Raw genomic sequence first — 21,808 nt, 5'->3', positions numbered from 1 at the left:
TTGGGAAATTGGCGCCAAAAATGAAAATATTATTATTATTATTATTATTATTATTATTATTATTATTATTATTATTATTATTATTATTATTATTATTATTATTATTATTACAGTAGAACCCCGGTAACTCGAACTCTGAAGGGAAACGAAAAACTGTTCGAGTTAGTGGGGTTTCGAGTTATCGGGGTCGATTACAATATTCCATTTTCCAGGTTAATAATTAATAGTTTATTGATTTTCATTACTTCGGTACACAATACAGTGGAAATTAAACTTATTTCACGATAGGTGGTTTTCACCTCACACATCGTCACGCAAGTGAAAAAATAAAATCCTCAACCATTCAATAGATAAATTCAAGAAATTGATATGTTGTAGAAGAGTGATACATAAACAACGTGTGAAAGCCACAGGGCTGTGCGATATCTCCTAATCGAGTTATTCGAGAAAATGTACCACGGAAAATTACAGAGTTTACTATGGGACGCCATGTTGGTGCCCCGTCTGATGGGCACCAACATGGCGGCCGGAAACAAGCAAAAACATCTGGAGTTTACCTTGGCTATTTCAAAGCCTTTCTTCTCTCTGCTGAGCTTTCACACATTGACATTAACGCTTCTATTACATGTTAGCTGATCAGACCTAAAAAAAACATTAAGCGAATCGATGTTTTCATGTACGTGACATGTTTAGGGCAGCAATCCTTCTGTCACGCACTGCGCAAAAATCTATAATTCAAACTGCTCTATTTTCAAAACAAAGAATGCTATCCTGCTGAAAACATGCAAGCCAATGGCAATTTAGATTTTCTTATATATGATGAAGATAAAAACCCAAAATTGTGTTTAGTTGTGAATTTCAGTTTTTTATGACGTCATGTGAAAACCAAGAATAAACTAAAATACATTTTGTAACAACTGTAACAATTATGCATTCTTACGACAATGCAATACTGTAAATGTAGCTTAGTTTATTTAATACACTCAATTGATGTTCCCTTTTACGTCGTCCAGTCTTTGTTCTAGTGTTAGAATTCGATCACACGATAAAAAAAACTAATGGGATATCTCAATGGGCATCCGTGGCGAGTTATAAAAACCAGAAATTCGAGTTATCGGGGTAAATTTTGCTCAAGGGAAACAAAATTGAGTTCGAGTTAGCGGGGTTTTCGAGTTATCCGAGTTCGAGTTAACCGAGTAAAAATGACAGAAAAGTTGGGTCAAATCCAAGAGAATTAAGACTCAGTTCGAGTAAGCGGGGGTGTTCGAGTTATCCGAGTTCGAGTTACCGGGATTTTACTGTATCATTATTATTATTATTATTATTATTATTATTATTATTATTATTATTATTATTATTATTATTATTATTATTATTATTACTATCACTTGGATTAGAACATTGCTTTCTTTTGAGATTTTAAAGTCGGTACACACATGCGTACGAGGCTCCAGAACACCTTTTCACAAAATTCCATTTGGGGATTTCATTGATGACTGCCGCTTAAACGCTAGCCAAGCGTGTCTCCGCTAATTTTAGAAAGTGAATGATGGCGTGACGTTGTAAATTAGTATTTTAGGATCTTTTTAACAACTTTTTTATTTCATCAAAATTTTAGTCTTACTATTGTTAAAAAATTGTGCTTGAAAATAGCTCTGTTGTACCTGGAAATAGTCGCTTTTTTTAAATTTTAAATATTGAATTGTAAATAGGTTTTAATAGCTCTTTTTTTTCTACTTTTAACTTGTAAATATCAATTTTGCTTGGAATATTATAATAAAGAAAGGTTTTTTTATTATTATTATTATTATTATTATTATTATTATTATTATTATTATTATTATTATTATTATTTATACAATAAAGAATTGAAAAACTGTCAAATACTTGTGAATTGTTCTTGCCAAGTCTGACGCGGCGTTTCGTCTCAGCTAAGAGACTCTTTAAATTTGTAGGCAAACTCGTTGAGCATCACACTCAAAGTCCCGTTCGCAAATTCAAGATGTTAGCAGTCTGGCCCTCTATCGCAAAAGGATTCCCAACCGCACGTTTACGAGTTGAAATTTATACAATAAAGAATTGAAAAATTGTCAAATACTTGTGAATTGTTCGTGGCTAGTCTGACGCGGCGTTTTGTCTCAGCCAAGAGACTCTTCAGAGACCTTTAGAATTTAAAAAGTTCTAAAGGCCTCTGAAGAGTCTCTTGGCTGAGACGAAACGCCCCGTCAGATTATTATTATTATTATTATTATTATTATTATTATTATTGTTGTTATTAGGGTATATCTGTTAAAAAGGACAATCCAAGGGAACTTGCAAGATTTGACATTCGTAGCATTACAAATAAAAATATATTGTTTTAAGAAGTCGTTTTCTATGCATTTTAATACAGTTGGACTTTGAGCCTTATCGGATCTTAAAAAGAATCTTTAATTAGATCTTTGATATCTCCATAGAATGAGATCTCATAATAACTATTTCAATTTTAGGCACCAAATTTCTGACGTCATGATTGCACCGAAATTTTAATAACTAAAACGCAAACAACTTTCTTAAAGAGGCTCTGAAACTATTTCATGAGTCCAATACTCATAAGCAGTTTTTGTGTCGTATTTGATCAACCCCCACCCCCCACCCCCGTCCCCACCCCGTTAAACGTTAAACTCTGGCCAGAGTGATATCATCCGCCCTGTTGTTTTCGTAGTAACTCTTGAACAATTTCATTTCACATTCTCCCTCTCAATCCTTGTTTATAAAAGCGTACCCGCGAACAATTAGGGAAAACACATCTCAGAAAGCGCGCACATCTTGGGATTACCCTGCAACAAAACAGCATCCACAAACAAAGTTACCCGGCTTATTATCTCTCAGTTCAAAGAACGCAAGGAATTCCGAACAGCCTATCATCCGATTGGAAGCCTCAGCTCGATTAAGAGGCGCCGGCCGTGACTCCTTACAAACAATTTCACTATTAACAAGGTAGAACGGAAGGCTACTTCGCTAAACGTCTTGCGGCAGTGACCCTCCGACGAGAGCTTATAATTAGCACGGCTTGATACATTTGACAATGAAACGTTTCTTCCCCGGGGTTCAAGAATAGATCATAAGCAACAAATATCCCCAGTTATAAGTTAAAACCAAAATACGTACCTTTAGATATCTGAGTTCTCCTTTCCAGTCGCAGTTTCTGTCTTTATGTCGACAAAAACATTTGAGGTCGTGTATTTCTCTTTCACAACATTTGTCACGGAAAGATCCCTCTTGGGAAATTATATCCCCGTCCACTGGGCATCTTAAACTTGTTGGCCTGAAAGTCGAGCAATACGGAAGTAAACAGCCTGGTATCGATATACGATGATGGAAAAGTTTAGGAACATGTCCCGCGTCACTCCTTTAAACTTTTTTCGCAACTGGTTATTTCATAAATACCACTCTATCCTGCCTTATGTCCCCGACCTTTCGATGCATAGTTTAAGCAACATGGAAGACTTGTCGACGCACGGATCGATTTGCATTAATTTGTATACAAACCTTGCCAAAACAGGCAGACGTTAGTGGTGTCTTCGAACCCAACGTTACTTGTTATGAAAACGTTTGCAAAGCAATAATCAATGCATTCAGCTATGAGCTATTAGCTTCTTGTTTTAGAAAGAGCAGATTAGCACCAAAAAACCCAAAAGATGGTCGTTTTAAGTAAATATGCACCGTTGAGAACGAAAACATAATGCAAAATGTAAAACAAAGCAAGCTCGATACTGTCGCAGTCAAAAATACCAGTTTAGAACCTGAGGTAAAAGCCATCCATTTTCTTTTTAAAAAGGTAAAGAACGAGAGAAAAAGTCAACCAGATAATCATTATACTTTAAGGTAAAATACCTGAGTAGTGGCTCTAAACACTTTTTACAGAATCTATGACCACAGGATGTCTGCCACGGCTCATTGAAAACTCTCTCGCAGATTGCACACGTTAATCGTTCATCTGGATGATCGCAAAACTGAACTACATCATCGGATTCGATAGCGTCTGGTACAGACAAGGCTTACCATTCAAAATGTCCTTACTACGCTTAACACGGTTATGTATGTAACTCTGTACAAACTATTTCCGGCGAGCGAGCTTTCATTTTCCCGTTTCAGGTTTATTTTAAACAAACATTCAAGTCACAGGTTCCGCTTCACCTGTCACGCTTTTATCACATGCATGAAAAAGCGTGAATATTAGCATGCTCATGTTTGAGCAGTGAAAAAAGTCGTCTACACTACACACCTGAGCGGAAGTCCGAAGGTTTAACTCTGAAGATGACTTCCGCTCTGGTTGTCGAAACGTCAGTCACCTCAAACAGTCCTTCTCAGGACTACACTTACCCGAATGATCATAATTTACGTTCTTTTGACATAACTCCTGGGTTCAAACCATTTATAGAAATACATATTTCAAAGGTGAAACATGTCAATACTATAATGACAAAAAAAAATAGATTTCAATTTTCACGAGGAGCAAATGAAGGGCGGTGGTAAAACACAACGAACCAATCTACTTTTTAAAACTTTATTCATGCGCTACTTGAAGGATACAAGGCTGATCAAGTAGGCACTAGTAATTGTGCTTCTATTTACTGGCTTTCATTTATAGCGATGATATGGGTTTAAACTTTCTGAAGTTAGATTATAAAACTTAACTATATGTATTTGAGATATAAGCAACCTTGGTCTTCGAAAGTTGGTCTGAGTTTTCCTAACGTTTCTATAGTTTTACGACCACGCGCAGGCTAATGCCCAATATTTCGGCTATACATAAACAGCCTTCATCAGGTGGTAGAAAAGCTAAGTAAACTATTTAGTACTACATAATATAAGTATATTATTTTAATATCGTTCAGTCTGTTAAGCGTTTGCAGCAACTACATGCCATATTCAATAGACTACGGTAAAAACCCGCGTATAAGAACCTAGAATTTTCTAGGTCAGGCTAAACAGGTTCTTAATGGGTTCTTATTTTTCAGCCGGAGGTTGTCGTAGTTTAACCATTGACAGAAATATTGTAGTACTGATACAAAATGCTTTAGCACTTGTATTTTCGACAACAAAAATGCTTGCCTTGTTTGCTACACAACAACTTTTTGTCAGAAGTTTCTCACACAATTAAAATCCAGAATTTGGACCATCAAAATTAAAGTGATTGTTTTTGTATAAAAACCTATTTTTCGTTGCCAGGCTGAACAGGTTCTCATAATTTTGGGTAATTAAATGCTAAATTTCAGCCTGTAGGTTCTTATATCACTAGGTTCTTATATGCGGGTTTTTACTGTACTGCTTATGATCCAAGGCCTAATGTTCAGTAAGAAGATCGCTCAGGAGGTAAAAAGTGCTTTCAAGGACAACATTGGCATTATTCTAAACTTCGAGTCCTCAGTTGTGACTTACGTTTAAAAAAAGTACTACTTCTAAACTAGTAAAATTTATTTTCATTAGAACTTTTGCTGAGTCCTCCAGACGGTTATCTAGTTATGCTGTCGTAAAACAAACCCGGAAGAAAACCACGCGAAATAACTTTAAAAACGATTGAAATCTACTCGAAAAGCGTAATTCAACAACTAAACTTGATACGCGAGCAAAGCGTATATAACATACAAAAACAAATCACAAAGTACATGTCAATCAAAATATATCATCAAATGTCAGTCATCAATGTACCGTTCGGATGTACGGTCCAACAAAAGAAATAATGTAACAAAAAAACCTAGGTTTTCTTTTTGATCTCCAGGCGATCAACCTCTGACGAAAGAGCTTGTGGGTACGAAATTGCTTATATTTGATTATCAGGGTGCATTATGGCTGGGAGATTCTTCCGTAAATGCTGCTGGCCGTTGTTGTCAAAGTATTTATCTCCTTGAAGACTCGATATGTCTACGATTATTTTTACAAAAATGGTGTCTCCCTGGACATATCCGCCTTGGCAGAGTTCTCTGTGAGATATAAATGTCGGACAGCCCGACGCTATGTTCATATCTGATGTTGGCCTCTTGAAACTTGAACTCTGCGGATCTGGCCGTAAACAATCATACGCGTCTCGGATTCTGTCCTGGTCCAGGAGTTTAAAATGAACCTTTTGAGTAAACGGCCATGGCAACAACGCATCGTATTCACCTCGCATGATGACAAAAAACACCGACACATGCGTCTCTTTACCCATTCCGTCACCATTAGGGTAAAGGCAGGCACACACTTTGTATCCAAACCGTCCAACGTAGAACGGAGGGCTGTAAATCGATGAGGTCTTTCCAGAAACAGCTTCCTGAAATCTTCGGCTGTATTGATCAATCTTCCAAAGGTACACTCCATGGTATGACGTAGCCTGCAAAATCTGAACCTGAAGATCTTGCTCGGACAGTTGAATTTCATGCAATGCTAGTTAGTGCTCGGTTCTGTCTAACCGCCGCTCGAAGGCAGGGTGAGATGTGGCCAAATTGGGTCTCGGCTCGGAATCTTTTGGCATCGTCGTGGTCCCTTTGAGAAGCACCAGCTCTTTATGCAAGTTATTAACTCGTGTCTCATGTTGCCTTACAGTATTCAGAATTTCCTCCATTGGAGAAGACATAACATTTCCGTTGGCTCCACGTCCGGCAGCTTCTAAATCAAGATAAAGTTTTTCCAAATCTCTTCGCTGGTCACTCATTGACTGTTCAATCAAAGATATTTTAGTTTCTTGTGTTTGAATGTTGTTTCTTGCTGCAACGAGTTCCTGGGTTTGGTTTCGAAGTTGCTGTTGCAGTGCATTTTTGTCATTTTGCAGACGAGAGAGCTCCTCTTCCATTTCCTTGTTTTTCCTGTTGTGTTCTTGACTTGAATGGTTCATCAATTCCAGATGGTACTCAATACGATCCTTGGTATGCCGTTTAAGGCTTTCTTTCGTTCCCTTTAAAAATATAAATTTTGAGTTTAAATTTGCTTTTTTTGTTGATGAAAGAAGAAATTGAACTAAGGAACTCAAGACGGTTCTCTGGTATACAACTTAGAATACAGGATAGGGAAAAGACGTAGCACAATGGAAACAAAATAAAACTGCGCTTGAAGGAAGACTTGTAAACATCGAGTCATTAGAGCAATACAGTATTGATTCAAGACCTCTAAACAATGTCTCTCGTTTGTTGAAATAAATTTGTATTCATACAGAAACAACGAAACAGATTACAGTGACTAACAACTTGGGTATGATCAATAAAAGTTAGTTGACAAATGATTGTCTTTAAAGTACTTTTAGTTAGAAAACGCGAATTCCTTTATCATGATCACCGGGATATACAGACTACACCCAATACAAAATACTCTTTCCTAACATATCTAAGAAGAACCCGGACGCCCAAAATCACTTATTTCTTGACCGTATACCACTCACCCGATCCAAGTATATGCAAGAATATCAACAAGAGCCGTTTGTCGAGTTCCAACTGTTCGCGGCCTGACCCATTAATTACCAATGGTAATTGTTTTTTCACAAATTAGCCAGATATTTTCATATTTTACACATTCTACAACTTTTCAACTTTATCTATTCATTTCTTTAAAATTGTAAGTGGGTATGGGCTGGCCCACGGATTGCAGTTGCTAATATAGTAGTACAATTCATGCTTTTTGGCCTGCTGCAGGACTGCAACCTTCCACTCTGCATTCCTGAGTGCTTGCAAATGTATCCAGGTTATGGTGCCGATGTAGTACTCAAGGTGTTTTTTGGTCATTGTTCAAACATTTTGTGTGAAGATGTATCATGGAATGTTTTCTCAGCCTTCGAAAACAGGACAAAGTTTAACAAAAATGAACTTACTTTAAAATCACAACCATGAATGCTGAAAGGGCACAAATGCTCAGCTTTAACACAGTGTGACGTCACGTGATCCTCCATCATGTCTCGAGGTATATCAATTTGGCCACAGTTTAAGTTACAGCTGACGGGAAATTTAAGGCAGTCATCCGAATGAGCCTGAAACAATAACACATTTGTAAAGGAACTTGAAAAGACTAGCTATTCTCTGGGAAAGAAAATAGTTTGTGGAGGTAAAGTGGGGCACGATTAACTAGATATATGGTAATTCAGGTGTTTTTCGAAACTCACAAATTTCGATTTTTATAATGCCTGTCAAAGTATGCTAGCTATGTACATTTTTTAAGGAAAGCAGGGCTGATGCACAATTTATATATTTCCTATGTCGTTGGAATAATTAGTCATTCAAGGAATAATTTTCCAATTAGATCCAATAAGACGCAGTACGTTAACCGTATACGGATACTTAGCTACAATTGAAAGTACAGAATGTATATTCATTGGTTGTCGTGGAAGCACTCAGGCAAGCTCAGCAATTTGATCGGCCTCTTCCGGTTTGCATTTTTAAAAGTCAATTGTTTGAAGTCAGCACAGGGCCATAAAATTCTCTCATTTAACCTCTGGTTTTGGTACGTTGAACTAAAGCACTGATTTCAGTAGCCGAATAACATAACGTACTCAAATTCACAATTATATTATTATTATTATTATTATTATTATTATTATTATTATTATTATTATTATTATTATTATGGTGTATTACTGTTTCTAACAGACTGAAATTTTACAATTCAAAACCGTTAACAGGATATTTGATAAGACTCCTTATGATAGTCCAGTGTGCTGATGGCCGACATAAAGGGAAAAGTCTGGATAGGCCAGATAGACAGGATTCTCAGTTTTGGCTCCCGTAAAGTGCAGAAGCGTAAATAATTTGGAAATGAAAATTTAGGTCTTGTCTTGATTATCCAAACCTTCTGCGCATTATATTTAGAAACTCTTTTGATAGCGTATGCCATAGCTGCAACTTATTTAAAATCAGCATGTCACGTAGAGAGTGACGTCATAATGGACTACTGTTAATTTTGAATGAAAGCTTATGGAACACTGCTTTGGATTAATGTTGTTTTAATATAATACTATGTATAAACTGGTTACAAATTTCCCAGTCTTGTTAAAATCAAAACGTGTCTCTAGTTTAGTCTAATGAAGGCGGCAAATGAGCTCACTTTCGTTCTGTGACCGCATGCTACAGGTTTTTCTTTCTCTCTTTCTTTATTTATTTTTGCGCATTCTTGAAATATGCCTTAAAATTCTTGACTACTCAAGTAATTACCTAAAAGTTGCCACGCACAATCTACCTGCCGATTCTGTTTTATCTTTGGTATTTTTTTAAATTAAAAAAATGTATACAACAGGACGCTTTTTTCTTTCTTTGTTTGTTTGTTTTTCCCCTTAGTTTGATCATGAGCATAAAGCATGACATTGAAAGCGACAAGAACAGTTTGTGACGTTGACCAAACTTGCATGACCTGGTGACCTTGGATACAAAGTCTAGAAAAACTCTTTCAAATACCTTCAGGTATCTCAGTTCGCCTTTCCACTCGCAGCCTCTTTCTTTCCATCGACAGTAACACAGAAGGCTTAGTACTTCTCTTTCACAACATTTATCTCGAAAACACTCGTCCTGTGGTATTTCTTCTCCATCTACTGGACATCTTGGAATTTCCGGCCTGAAAGAAATTACAGTGAGGCCTCCAAAAGCATTGAAGCGGCAAGCAGCATGACCCCGAAAATTAGCAATATGGAAGTTTACAAAAGGTACAAACGTCTCAATTAGATTGCTAAAATAAAATGTAACTCAAACTATGGCCATATTTTAAGCCTGAATTGAGGAGAAGGACATATCCCCTTACCCCACCCATCCCCCAACTGCTCACTCTCCCTTGAAAGACGTACCACAATGTCAAAAACAATTACATCTGGCAGTTCAACATAATATTGGAACTTTTGCGAAGAAAGTAGAATGATTTTATACAGCAGATTGAGACCTACACCGAAAGACCTTCCAGACAACTGCTACAAAATAGATCAGCCCAGGACGTCTGCCAGGGTTTGTTGAAAACATTCTTGCAGATTGGGCATGAAAGCCGCTCATCTAATTTATACATGAATTTTACTCAGGAACTGGATTACCATTATCAACCTTGCCACCCATAAGGTATAAGTATACAGTACACATTGTTTTGCTTTAGTTTCTCCTGTACGTTGTTTTCCCATATTGAGAGCCCTCTGTGCATATTATGGTATGTGCAGTTACGTGATGCCGGGATATTGCGATATATCATGATGACGCTAGTCATTCCGCTAACTTAACTTCGATCGTAAATTCCATAAATTCGTTTCTTTTAAGAAGGTGACGAAAAAGATACAATCTCAACCAGATAATTATTATACATACCTGAGGAGTTCTTCCAAACACTTTTTACAGAATCTATGTCCACATGATGCCTGCAATGGTTCACTAAGAGCTCTCTTGCATATTGGGCACGTCAGTCGTTCATCTGGTGGATCACAAAACTCAACTAGAACATCGGACTCAATGGCGTGTTCCTCACACATGGCTAAAAATTCAGAAAATGCGTTAAGTACACTTAGAACAGCTATTTATGTAACTCGCTCGAAACCATTGGGAGAAAGCTTACATGAATAGAAAGAATAAATGGGAGGTTTCTTTGCAGACTGAAAACTATTCATATGGGCATGCATGTATGGACGGCAGCTTTGTGCGGGGAACAATCAGTTCACGCGATCAATCTAACGAATAAGACTCATTTCTCCGTTTCAGCTTTAGTTTAAACACATCCAAGTCATGCCAATGACGCCGAAAAGGGTACAGACTAGTTATTCAACTAGCCTTAAATTTCTTTCGTAAATTCCATAAATTCGTTATTAAAAGCTTAGACTAGCGCCACGCGTTTAATAAAAAACAAAAACAAAAAAACTAAACTAAAAAATACAAGCATTTTCTTTAATAAGGTAGAGAACAAGAGAAAATGTTAACCGGATAATCATTATACTTAAAGACGCACGGATCGATTTGCATTAATTTGTCTACAAAACTTGCCAAAACGCTACAGGCAGACGTTAGTATTGCCTTCGAACCCAACGTTACATGTTGTGAAAACGTTTGCAAAGGAAATATCAATGCATTCAGTTCAAAGAGCGCAAGGAATTCCGAACAGCCTAACATTCGATAGGAAACCCTCGGATTTAGAGCCGCCGGCCGTGTTGGCTGCCTTGCGACGAAGCTGATTAACACCAAATAACACAAAAGTTAGTCGTTTTAACTAAATATGCACCGATGAGATCGAAAACATAATGCAAAAGTTAAAACGAAGCAAGCTCGATAGTGTCAGAGTCAAAATACCACTTCAGAACATGAGGTAAAAACCGACCAATTTCTATTAAAAAAAGAAAAGAACAAGAGAAAAAGTCAACCAGATAATCATTATACTTTAAGGTAAAATACCTGAGGAGTGGCTCCAAACACTTCTTACAGAATCGATGATGTCTGCCACGGCTCATTGAAAACTCTCTTGCAGATTGGACACGCTAATCGTTCATCTGGTTGATCGCAATTAACACTGAACTAGATAATCGTCTGTTACACACATGGCTTACAATTCAAAATGTCTTTACTACGTTTCACACGGTTATTTATGTAACTCGGTCAAAACTATTTCCGGCGAGTGAGCTTCTATTTCCCCGTTTCAGTTTTAGTTTACATACAGTTAAAGTCACAAGTTCCGCTTTACCTGTCACGCTTATATCATATGCATGGTAAAGCGTGAAGATTAGCCTGGTCATGTTTCAGCAGTAAAAGCAGTCGTCTACACTGGATTTTGTGATCATACCTTAAGAGGAATTCAGAATCAGGATTGAATCGGACGCCACCACAGCCTTCTTTCGGAAAGCAGCTAATATAACACTATTGTTGGCCATAACACTAATCTAAAGTTATAAGACGATAGACAGGTTAAGCATGACTCTCACTTCGCGTACGCCCGGAAAGGACTGGAACCTAGTAAACAAGGCTGAATTGCAACAATTGGCAACGTGGCGGCTAAACGGAGGTGAGTGTTAAAAAAACCTGGTAAAAGCCTTAAATTCGCTTGCTTTTTGTTTTGTTTATCCATAATGGAAACCTTTTATTGATTGTTTAATTTACCTTTCATCAATAGACGAGTTACAGGAGAACTGTTGCAGTTAATGCTCGCTGAAGACGAAAGTAGCAGCGAAGAGTCCGATAGCAGTTAGGATGATGACGATTTAGAGCTGCTATTACTGGAGCATTTGTTTTCCTCTAGTGAGCTTGGTGCTCACCTCAACTTTGAGGACGTAAGCGAAGATGATTTTGAGAGTTTGTTCAAGTGACCTTTGTAGTTTTCAGTATAATTGTTATGTTGTTAAGCTTAATAGCACGCGATTCGTGACACCATTAATTAAGGGTCACGAATGAAAACAATTAGCTTGCAAAAAAAAAAAAAACTAAGCCAACTCACAGCAAAAAAAGCAATGGCAACCGTTAGTTTACAAGTAAAGAATATAATAAACAGCCTACAAGTTGATTAGCCTACACTGGATACTTGTTCAAAAGAGGTGTAATTAACTAAGCCCATGACCGACAACAGCGCACAACCACATGAACGTGTCAGTATTCACAGTATTGGACAACCCTCTGATCGTAAAAGACCATTGAGTGTAGAATTGTAAAACAAAATGAAGCTGTGGGGAAATCTTACCATTTCCATTTTCCTCGACAGATTTGAAAAGTGTCATTTTATCAGATTAGTGGAAGGACTGAAGATACTAGAGTACTATGTCTGCCCCCAACGGACTGTTTGCCATGGAACAGAAGCACTGTTAATTGTACTAAGAAGATTAACTTACCCAAACAGATTGTGTGAATTACAACACATGTTTGGCAGGCCAGAACCTGAACTAAGCATGATATTGAATATGGTACATACATACATACACTTTATTTCAACTCGAATTTTTACAGAGTAGCTCTATTGAGCTAATATCTTCGAGAATTAAATAATGACAATAAATACAACAATGAAAAACTACTACAAAAATATTTAAATAAAAAAAAAAAAAAAAACCGGTAGTGTTATTTGGTACCTTAATGCATTATAGCCATGTTAATGTCTTAGATAATTTTGAATTTCTAACTTAAGTTTAATATTTTTTCTCTTCATTTTTAGGGCATAGTTAATTTAGCAGTTAGTTACAGTCAAACCTCTTTATTACGGACACCAAGGGGACAAGAATAAGTGTCCGTATTATAGAGGTGTCCGTTTTAGAGAGGTAGGCTTTATATCGATTTCGGTCTCTCAGGGACCAAGTGAACTGTCTGTAATAGAGAGGTGTCCGTATTATAAAGGTGTCCGTAAGGAGAGGTTCCACCGTATTTAGGATTAAGCAAATAGTCAATACTCTCTTAACTGACAACTTTATAAGACGTACGCCTCTTCAAGACAGACGACTTTTAAAAGGGAAAATCAAGAGGAGCATTCCTATGAAAACAGTTAATTCCTCCAAAATAACAAAGATAAATAAGTGTTATATAAAGTAAATGAAATTAGAAATCTATTCTAAAGCTTAAAATACAGATAATTTATAAAAATATTCAGGCAATTCATAATCTACCGTGGTGAAGAAAACATACAAAGAAAGACAGGTTTTGAAAAAAATAAAATTAATATTTTTTAAAAACATTATACAAAAGGCCAAAAAGATCAAAAGCTAGACAACATTCAATGTTTTCATAACATCAAAATTACCCAGTTAAAAATTTAAAATTAACTGAAGTAAATAAAAATTAACTGCTACATCTAATTTATTTTTTTTCCTTAAGAGACCAATTCCATACTAATTTTGCCATTCAATAAATTTTAGATTCTTACAGACACCTATGAGAGGTTTGCTAATCTACTGCATGATTTGGATCTTGTGTGGCTTTAAATCCACAAGCTTTTGCTGACACCATTTTTGCGAAAGGATCTCCTCTTAGAGATTGCTGGGAATTTGTGGATGGAACTGCAAGACCAATTTGCAGACCAATTGAAGGAACCAACGCATAATGTTCTCAGGCCATAAGAGAACTCACTGTCTAAAATTTCAGGTATGTCAGAATTAAGGATGGACATCAATGTGTTTGATAGTCATACACTATTTATTTAGGTTGATCTGAAGACACTGACGTAAATAATTGAATTTATTCAATCAGATTTATTCAAGCGGATACAAGCTCTTGTGAGGTTGTTATTGTAGAAAATTACTTAGAAACAATCCTCAAGACATGCTTTAATGTGTTTTCCATTAACTTTAAATTAACAGGGCTTCCAAAAAAATCATGAAATCCAGGCAGTAGGAACGAATTAGAACTAGTAAAGTAGACAAAGTGACATATGTTTTCTGCTTATTAATCCCTCAGTCTGTGGTGGCGCCAAATGGAATCATTTGTCACTTGTTTGGGCCATTAGAGGGACGCCGCCATGATGCATTCATGTTGCGGGAAAGTGGTCTTCTTGACAGACTGGAGCAAAAGATGGTTAAGGCAAATGGAGAACCTTATGTGATATACGGGGATCCTCAGCTTACCCTGTAAGGAGGCATATTATTGCCCCATTTAGGGGAGCACGGCTAACACCTGATGAGCAAGGTTACAATGAAGCCATGAGTGCTGTACGGACTAGTGTAGAATGGGGTTATGGGAAGATTGTGAAATATTTTGCATTTTTGGACTTTTCAAAAAATCTGAAAGTTCTTTTGCAGCCAGTTGGTAAGCTTTACATTGTAGCTGCTTAAGTTAGCTAATTGCCACACTTGCCTTAATATGGCTCACAGACAGGCCAATTTTTTGATCTGGATCCTCCAGAACTTGAAACAAATTTAAACAACAGCTAGTTTGGTTAATAATTGAACAATGTCGATATAAGTTAACATCACTGTCAGTCTTATACAGAAAACACCCCCATATAAGAACACATGGCCCAATTTCAAGTTAATTTCAGGCTGATGTTCTTATTTACCAGGTTTTTAGTTAGAAATCAGCCTGAAAGTGATCTTAAAATTTGTTTCAGGAATACTTAACAATGTACATGTACATCACTTGACATACATGTACAGTGCACTTTCTGTCAGGTACTGAGCGTATGGCTCTTAGAGTTTGTATAAGACCAACACACCAAAATATTTTAATATAAGTTATTGCTTTCTTATTTTGGCATCATCTCTCTTTTTATATAGGAACATGTTTTATATTTTGTCAGGCTGAATTTGTTCTTATATATATATATGGTGCATAATTGGCCAATTTTCAGTCTGATGGGCTTATTAATCCATGTGTTCTTATTTGCCGGTTTTTACTGTATAATTTTATGTCACCGGAGATTGTACAGAGTCTGATCATAGAGAGCTGTCCTTGATAACTGGTTGAATTGTTAATACCAGCAAGTCAAATTTAATGTAAGTTTCATATTAATCAAAATTGGTAGCCCTCTGTAACCTAAATTGTCAATGTAAGAAACTTTGCCTTGCTGTCATTGTTTGTTGCAGTGCATTGAGCTTAAAATTTACACCCAAAAAAATACCTAGCATCGGAATTTTATACCCAAAAAAATACCATGCATTAACCCTGGCACTCGTACTAATTGCAACAAAAATGCCACTCTGAGATTTAAAACCCCCCAAAATACGCTTATTTTTTTAACCCCCCCCCCCCCCCCCAATAAAAAACACTGGTAGTCCAAATCTTTGAACCCAACCCCCCCCCCCTCTCCCTGTCATGAAAATTTTGAGTACCTTCCCCCTAGGGTAGCAGTTTGAGCCTGAAAATGAAACTTAGAAAAATCGACTGAAAAAAGACTACTGTTGACTGTTGTATACAATAATTAAGTGTACAACCCTGTACATGACAACTGATTATATTTTGTTGAAAAATAAGTGTCCTCTGAACTGATAAAGGCTTCCAGATACTGTGAGGTTGAACACAATATTTTCTTTTCATTTTATTCAGACCTTCACCAATGTTTTTAACTTGCCACCTAAATGTTTTGGCAATGAATAATCTGCAGAGGCCCTCATGTACATTGAAGAAAATTAAAAATAACCTTACATTAGATATTAATTCATTTAAAATGGAACATGTTCTCGTGAAGAAAAATTAATGACAATGTACGTCCCAAAATGCATTGTAAATAAATTGTAAGGTACTTGGCTCATATCATTATCAACAACCGGCCTTAATCAAATAAATTATCTTTTGCTTGTTGAGACATCAACAACTACCACTTCGTTTCTTCCATCCTCATCTTTCTTTCTTCTAATTGAAGTTTTCTTTCTTCCATGTTCATCTTTCTCTCTTTCATTTTCATGTTGTTTTCATGTTTCATAGTCAGGTAATTGAGCATCTGAGATGCACCAGTGTGACCTTTCTTTGTTTTCTTTGAGCACCCTGAAATTATTTAATGGTAAAAAACATAATTATTAATAATTTAACTATTTTGTTAATAATATTTATGTCATATCGTGCAGTCAAGTAAGTTTAAAGATAAAATTAATTCAAAATAAATATTTTATGTGTTACAAACAATTCATTGTAATATTTGTTAACTTATACCTGGAGAAAACAGTTCGTCATCTTCTTCCACTTCGTCTGGCTGACAGCTGCCAGTATTGGTCTTCAAATTTTCTGCAACCACAGTAATGGGTCAACAAAGGGATGATGCCGCGAACTAGTAATAATAATAAGCAACTTTTTCATGAGGGTTAACACTTGAAAGTAAGCCTTGATAAATGTGTGACCCTCTAACCATACACAAATATCATTTGCATGATGTTTATGTATGATCATGTATAGCAGAATCATTTTTTTTTTTTACTTGTCATTGGAAAGCATGTTGTGTGTCCACAATGCTGAAATTTACTTTATTTAAGAACATTATCTTCAAACCAGTTAATTTAAATCAAAATGCATCAGCACTGATTTACACAGCAATATAAATTATCGAGTCCACTTTTCCATTGCTGCTTGCCTGATCATTGCCAAGCCTTTAGACCAATTGTCCATTTCTTCCTTTTTTACTGTTTTCAGGCATGTCCTGGACATAACTGGTTATGTCCTCCAATAATGATTTGAGTTGATCTTATTCCTCCTCAGTTCCAGATCTAGAATACACAACTTAACCAAGAGTAAATAAACTTGAGTTTACATTTATATTGTTAAGATTTGCTAAGCTTTTTTATGGTTTTACAGGGTATGGCTTTCAGAGATAATTTTCTGTCTTAGACAGGGAATCAATTTCATCACTTTGTCTAAAACAGGGTATCTTTTCTTGTCATAAACAGGATCCCCCCTCCAATACATGTAACCTTCCTGTCATTCACTAATCCAATGATGATGATAATAATAATAATAATTATTATTATTATTATTATTATTATTATTATTATTTTTATTATTATTCTAATCAACAATGATTTAGATAAACATATACAGGCAAAAACTAACGAAAGAAAAGTCCTACGTTTCGGCGACATCTTAGCGCCATTGTCAAGGGAAACTAAAATTAAATATGCGATTGCAAGAGTACTGAGAGTTCAGAGTCACTTATTTGCATAAGTTAGACAAAGACCTTAGCGCAAATAGAGTCTGATTGCACATTTAAACATGGTCGTAATTGTTTAATGAGTAACATCTCATTAATGAGACAATCAAACTTGTTCTGGCATTTTTTCAACACCTTGAAACAATTGCGAAGGTCATCTGGAATCCTGCCTGCGTGTCTATTGTCATAGTGTTTGCGCACTGACGAGGTCTTGCTTCTATGTCCATCAACGCGTGCGAACAGATGGCCACGGGTGTGTCCGACATAACCAGCATCGCACTGGTCACACTTGAAGTTATACACAACGCATTGTTGATCAATGAGCTGAGGCTTTGAGGCATCTCGAAGCAGGACCTTATTGATCTTCTGTTCATACAGGGAACCATTAAATTGGAAAAGCTGTCCCTTGGTGGCCACACCCAAAAGATCAATAAGGTCCTGCTTCGAGATGTTCAAATTAGATGTGGAGGGTAAGCTGCCACCTTATTATCGTTGATATGTTGATGACACACTCACCGTGATGCCCGATTTGTCTACAGCTAGGGACTTTCTCAACACCCTCAACCACGCCCACCCCGCCATCAAGTTCACTATGGAGGTAGAAAATGATGGAATGCTCCCCTTCCTTGGTATTCAACTTCTAAACCGGGCGCCCCGTATTGAAACTAAAGTGTTCGTGAAGCCAACAAACAGTGGTCTGCTTCTCCATTACCACAGTCATGTTGATAATAGGTACAAGCGCGGCCTATTGACAACTATGCTTGACCGTGCATATCGCCTGTCTTCGTCATGGTCCTACTTCACTGAGGAGTGCGAACGCCTGAAGTCCGTGTTCTCTAAATTGAAGTATCCCAAGCACCTTGTGGACTCCACTGTTAAAACCTTTCTAAATCTAAAGGTCGCCGACCAGCCTCCATTACTGTCCAAATCTACGACTGAGAAAACACTACTCGGGTCGTCATACCCTTTAAAGACCAGGAGTCTGCTAATATCGTGAAGACACAGTTAAAAGATCTCAGTGTGAAGCTCCAGACTATAGTCCAACCAGTGTTTACGAGCCGCAAGATTGCCCAGGAGTTCCCGACAAGCGAACCTAAGCCTCAGCTCATTGCTCAACAATGCGTTGTGTATAACTTCAAGTGTGACCAGTGCGATGCTGGTTATGTCGGATACACCCGTGGCCATCTGTTCGCACGCGTTGATGGACATAGAAGCAAGACCTCGTCAGTTCGCAAACACTATGACAATAGACACGCAGGCAGGATTCCAGATGACCTTCGCAATTGTTTCAAGGTGTTGAAAAAATGCCAGAACAAGTTTGATTGTCTCATTAATGAGATGTTACTCATTAAACAATTACGACCATGTTTAAATGTGCAATCAGACTCTATTTGCGCTAAGGTCTTTGTCTAACTTATGCAAATAAGTGACTCTGAACTCTCAGTACTTTTGCAATCGCATATTTAATTTTAGTTTCCCTTGACAATGGCGCTAAGATGTCGCCGAAACGTAGGACTTTTCTTTCGTTAGTTTTTGCCTGTATTATTATTATTATTATTGTTATTATTATTATTATTATTATTATTATTATTATTATTATTATTATTATTATTATTTATGTATTTATTGCTCATTAGATAAAAATACATTTTTAATTTTACAGGATAATGAGATAAAAATTACAGCTAAATTACAATAGGATAATATGATAAGATGTGAAAACCACTAGTAATTATATCTCTTACACAACTCTATCATAAAAGATTGCATTAAAAAAATAATCTTTTTACACAAATGTAGAATGCCGAGAATGAAAAGCAACGAGAGTCTTTTCATATCTCGGTGTAGAAAAAACGTTCAAATTTAACCAAAAGCTTAAAAACTTGAAGTTAAATAGATTCTAAATAATTTGAAAATAAACAGACTAAAGTTAAATTAAGCTTGTACATGAACAGGTTGAATATGTTCACGAAATAAAAACACGAATGATTAGACAACCGGCATTATTTCATGCCATATTGCATGCTAGAACTCAAAAGGGAGTTGTTATAATAAGAACTTCATGCAGTTGGAAGAAGTTTTGCCCGGTTTTTCTGGGTTTTTACATAAACAAACTTGGCATGTGAATCACCTACCCGCAAATTGTACGAACAGAAGTTTTTGAAACTTAGCTTACCTCTTCAAAGCCTTCCCCTCTTCTGCCTTGCGTTTCTTTATAAGAAGATCCCTCCGTTCCCGACATCCTCTTCCTTTCAGCTCGACTACATTATTACTGGCCTCCGTTGTGAATAAACGCGAGAGATGTTTTGCAATGTCTTCCCAATCGTCTGATTTGGCAGGACGCCTGCCACCAATTTCTTTGCTCAAGGCGATGTCGTGCTCTTAACTCTCGGCCAGCGGAATTGTGCCATTGGTGCCACTCAATTGGTCTCTAATAATAAACAATAGAACATAGACAAAAATGCTAGCCGTTCTTAAAACTTGGAGACATATAAACGAACAACAACTCACAGTTTGAACGAAGCTCGGAAAGCTCGGAACACTTTTTTGCATCCATTTTTTTTTCTCGAAAATGTCGTTAGAAACAGTTAGAAAATCAACATAAAGCAATTGTTTCACGTAAAGAATGAAATAAAATAGCTTTGCATTGAAGCAGTCGATTGCTTATGTCTCACAACAACAGAAAAAAGTAAAAATCTTACTCACGTTTTTCATTTACGGGAAACCACTCCTCTCGACGTTGAAAACGGCGAAGAGCAAACGGCAAAAACGGCGGGAAAAATGGTCACGTGGTCATGCTTGCCGTTTGACGTTTGCCGTAAACGTCATGCTTAACATGTCTGATAATAACTCATGGTTGAAACCGGAGGAACGTGATTACAGTCTGAGTCGCGACAGTCACAAGGTGATTGGCTAATTCGTTAAGCAGGGGAATCCCTTAAATGGAAGATTCGAAACCATGACCTAATAGGGGAATTTTAATTGTAATCAGATCGAAATCAGACAGTAAATATAATATCATCTCTTTTACATAATAAAACAGCGACCATATAAATGGTAATAGTTAACTCTGCTTTGCCTATTTTGGACTTCCTCTGGATTCCTGTTTCGACTGCGGAAATACGCCAGGAATTATATAATGGGAATTGGCAAGGAAAATTATAAAAATTTAAATGGATGGCCAATTCCGAGAGTTTCACTGCAGCTTCAAATTATAGCGTTTGTTGTCAGTCAGTCATGATCTGAGAGGAGTTGTATTCTTTTCATGGCGCTGTATTTTTCAGTTTTCTTTCATCTAGCTTCACAGTCCTCCTATGTAAAAATATGGCTCATTCACTTCGTCAGAATTACGGTCCTCAAATATATGATCACTGTTAGCCGATCCTAAGTAAACTCAGACTCTCCATGTTGGGTGAGCCACCCCGTGATCTTAGTGAGGAATAAAGATTTAGTCGTGCTTTTCATCCTCTTTTAGTGTTGTTCGCCTGTGGTGTAGCTGAATTACGTCCACCTTGAAGGTAGGAGATCGCGGTTGATAAAGTCCTCGCCGGTGAGCCATATTTTTACCTGGTACGTTATATTCTACTTGTATACGTTTACTTACTTTAACAGATCTTTACAGGAATCCTATATACATGCATATGTTGAAATATGGCTAATTCATATTCGACACGATTTGTAGAACAGAATGTAATGTGTTATTGGAATATTGCAAACCACGGAAGTCTGACAACTTTAAATTCTTCATGAATAAAAAAAATGCTCATCAAAATCATTATGGGTAGCTCCACTCCACCGATAGCGTTGCTAGCAGTAGACAACGTACTTAGAAGCACTGATCTCCATTGTATAGGATATACGATCAGTCGCACAAAATTCTACAACGGACCGGGGTATTGAAAATTTCGAAACGTGTGCGCAGACTAAGAGTTTCGCTGCTGTATCGAATTTTGTTGTTGTTCTTCTTCTTCTTTTCAGTTTCTATGATCATACCAGAGGGGAGAGTAGTACTCTTCGCATATCTTTGCATGTTTTTCATTTAGGGCAACAATGATGCGCAAAAAGGGATTGGGTGAATGGGTGAGGAGGGGGCGAGTTTTTTTATTTTTTATTTTTTATTTTATTTTATTTATTTTTTTTTTTTTGGGTGGGGGGGGGGGGGGGGTTCTACTGCCTCACAGGACATTTACGTGTACGAGTATGTGTTTCTCAACGTGGTTGTGATTTTTGGGACAGTTCATCTAGAACAAAGCATCGATATTCGAAATATTCGAACCGTTATCTAGCGTGGAGTTGCAAACGCAAAGAA

At 36.9% G+C, this 21,808-nt stretch overlaps 2 protein-coding genes and 3 pseudogenes across 6 annotated transcripts in view; 2 read left to right on the top strand and 3 right to left on the bottom strand.

Moving 5' to 3' along the window:
* LOC146487429 (TNF receptor-associated factor 3-like) overlaps window positions 1–21,808 on the bottom strand; it is a 58,127-nt gene that overhangs the window by 7,608 nt on the left and 28,711 nt on the right. The window contains exons 2-3 of one of the 3 annotated variants that reach the window (XM_085087877.1): window positions 3,877–4,000; window positions 3,151–3,307 (exon numbers count right to left, since the gene is read on the bottom strand). Coding sequence is in view for 2 of the 3 variants with exons in the window: in XM_085087865.1 (XP_084943991.1) it covers window positions 3,151–3,307; window positions 10,281–10,443 (320 nt within the window). In the remaining variant the exon portion in view is untranslated. Of the gene's footprint in view, window positions 1–3,150; window positions 3,308–3,876; window positions 4,001–9,395; window positions 9,553–9,874; window positions 10,114–10,280; window positions 10,444–21,808 lie in introns of those variants that run through there. The other 2 variants (XM_085087865.1, XM_085087873.1) reach the window with 2 other exon arrangements.
* The window catches only part of LOC146487431 (TNF receptor-associated factor 3-like), a 53,731-nt gene that overhangs the window by 17,457 nt on the left and 14,466 nt on the right, over window positions 1–21,808 (bottom strand). The window lies entirely within an intron of this gene.
* On the top strand, window positions 11,925–15,071 carry LOC146487435 (uncharacterized; annotated as a pseudogene). Its single transcript, XR_014857762.1, has 4 exons — window positions 11,925–11,955; window positions 12,064–12,844; window positions 13,787–14,012; window positions 14,325–15,071. The product of XR_014857762.1 is annotated as an uncharacterized LOC146487435 (transcript).
* LOC146487433 (uncharacterized) lies at window positions 15,701–19,991 on the bottom strand (annotated as a pseudogene). The gene is made up of 4 exons (XR_014857795.1): window positions 19,676–19,991; window positions 16,875–17,059; window positions 16,512–16,572; window positions 15,701–16,346 (listed from the first exon to the last, which is right to left on the bottom strand). The product of XR_014857795.1 is annotated as an uncharacterized LOC146487433 (transcript).
* Window positions 17,964–18,935, top strand: LOC146487434 (uncharacterized; annotated as a pseudogene).

Source organism: Pavona decussata, unplaced genomic scaffold, assembly GCF_977016875.1.
Source record: "Pavona decussata unplaced genomic scaffold, jaPavDecu1.1 SCAFFOLD_16, whole genome shotgun sequence".
NCBI classification, from domain to species: Eukaryota; Metazoa; Cnidaria; class Anthozoa; order Scleractinia; family Agariciidae; genus Pavona; species Pavona decussata.
Note: the sequence above shows the minus strand (reverse complement) of the source record. Positions and strands in the feature narration are given on the sequence as shown.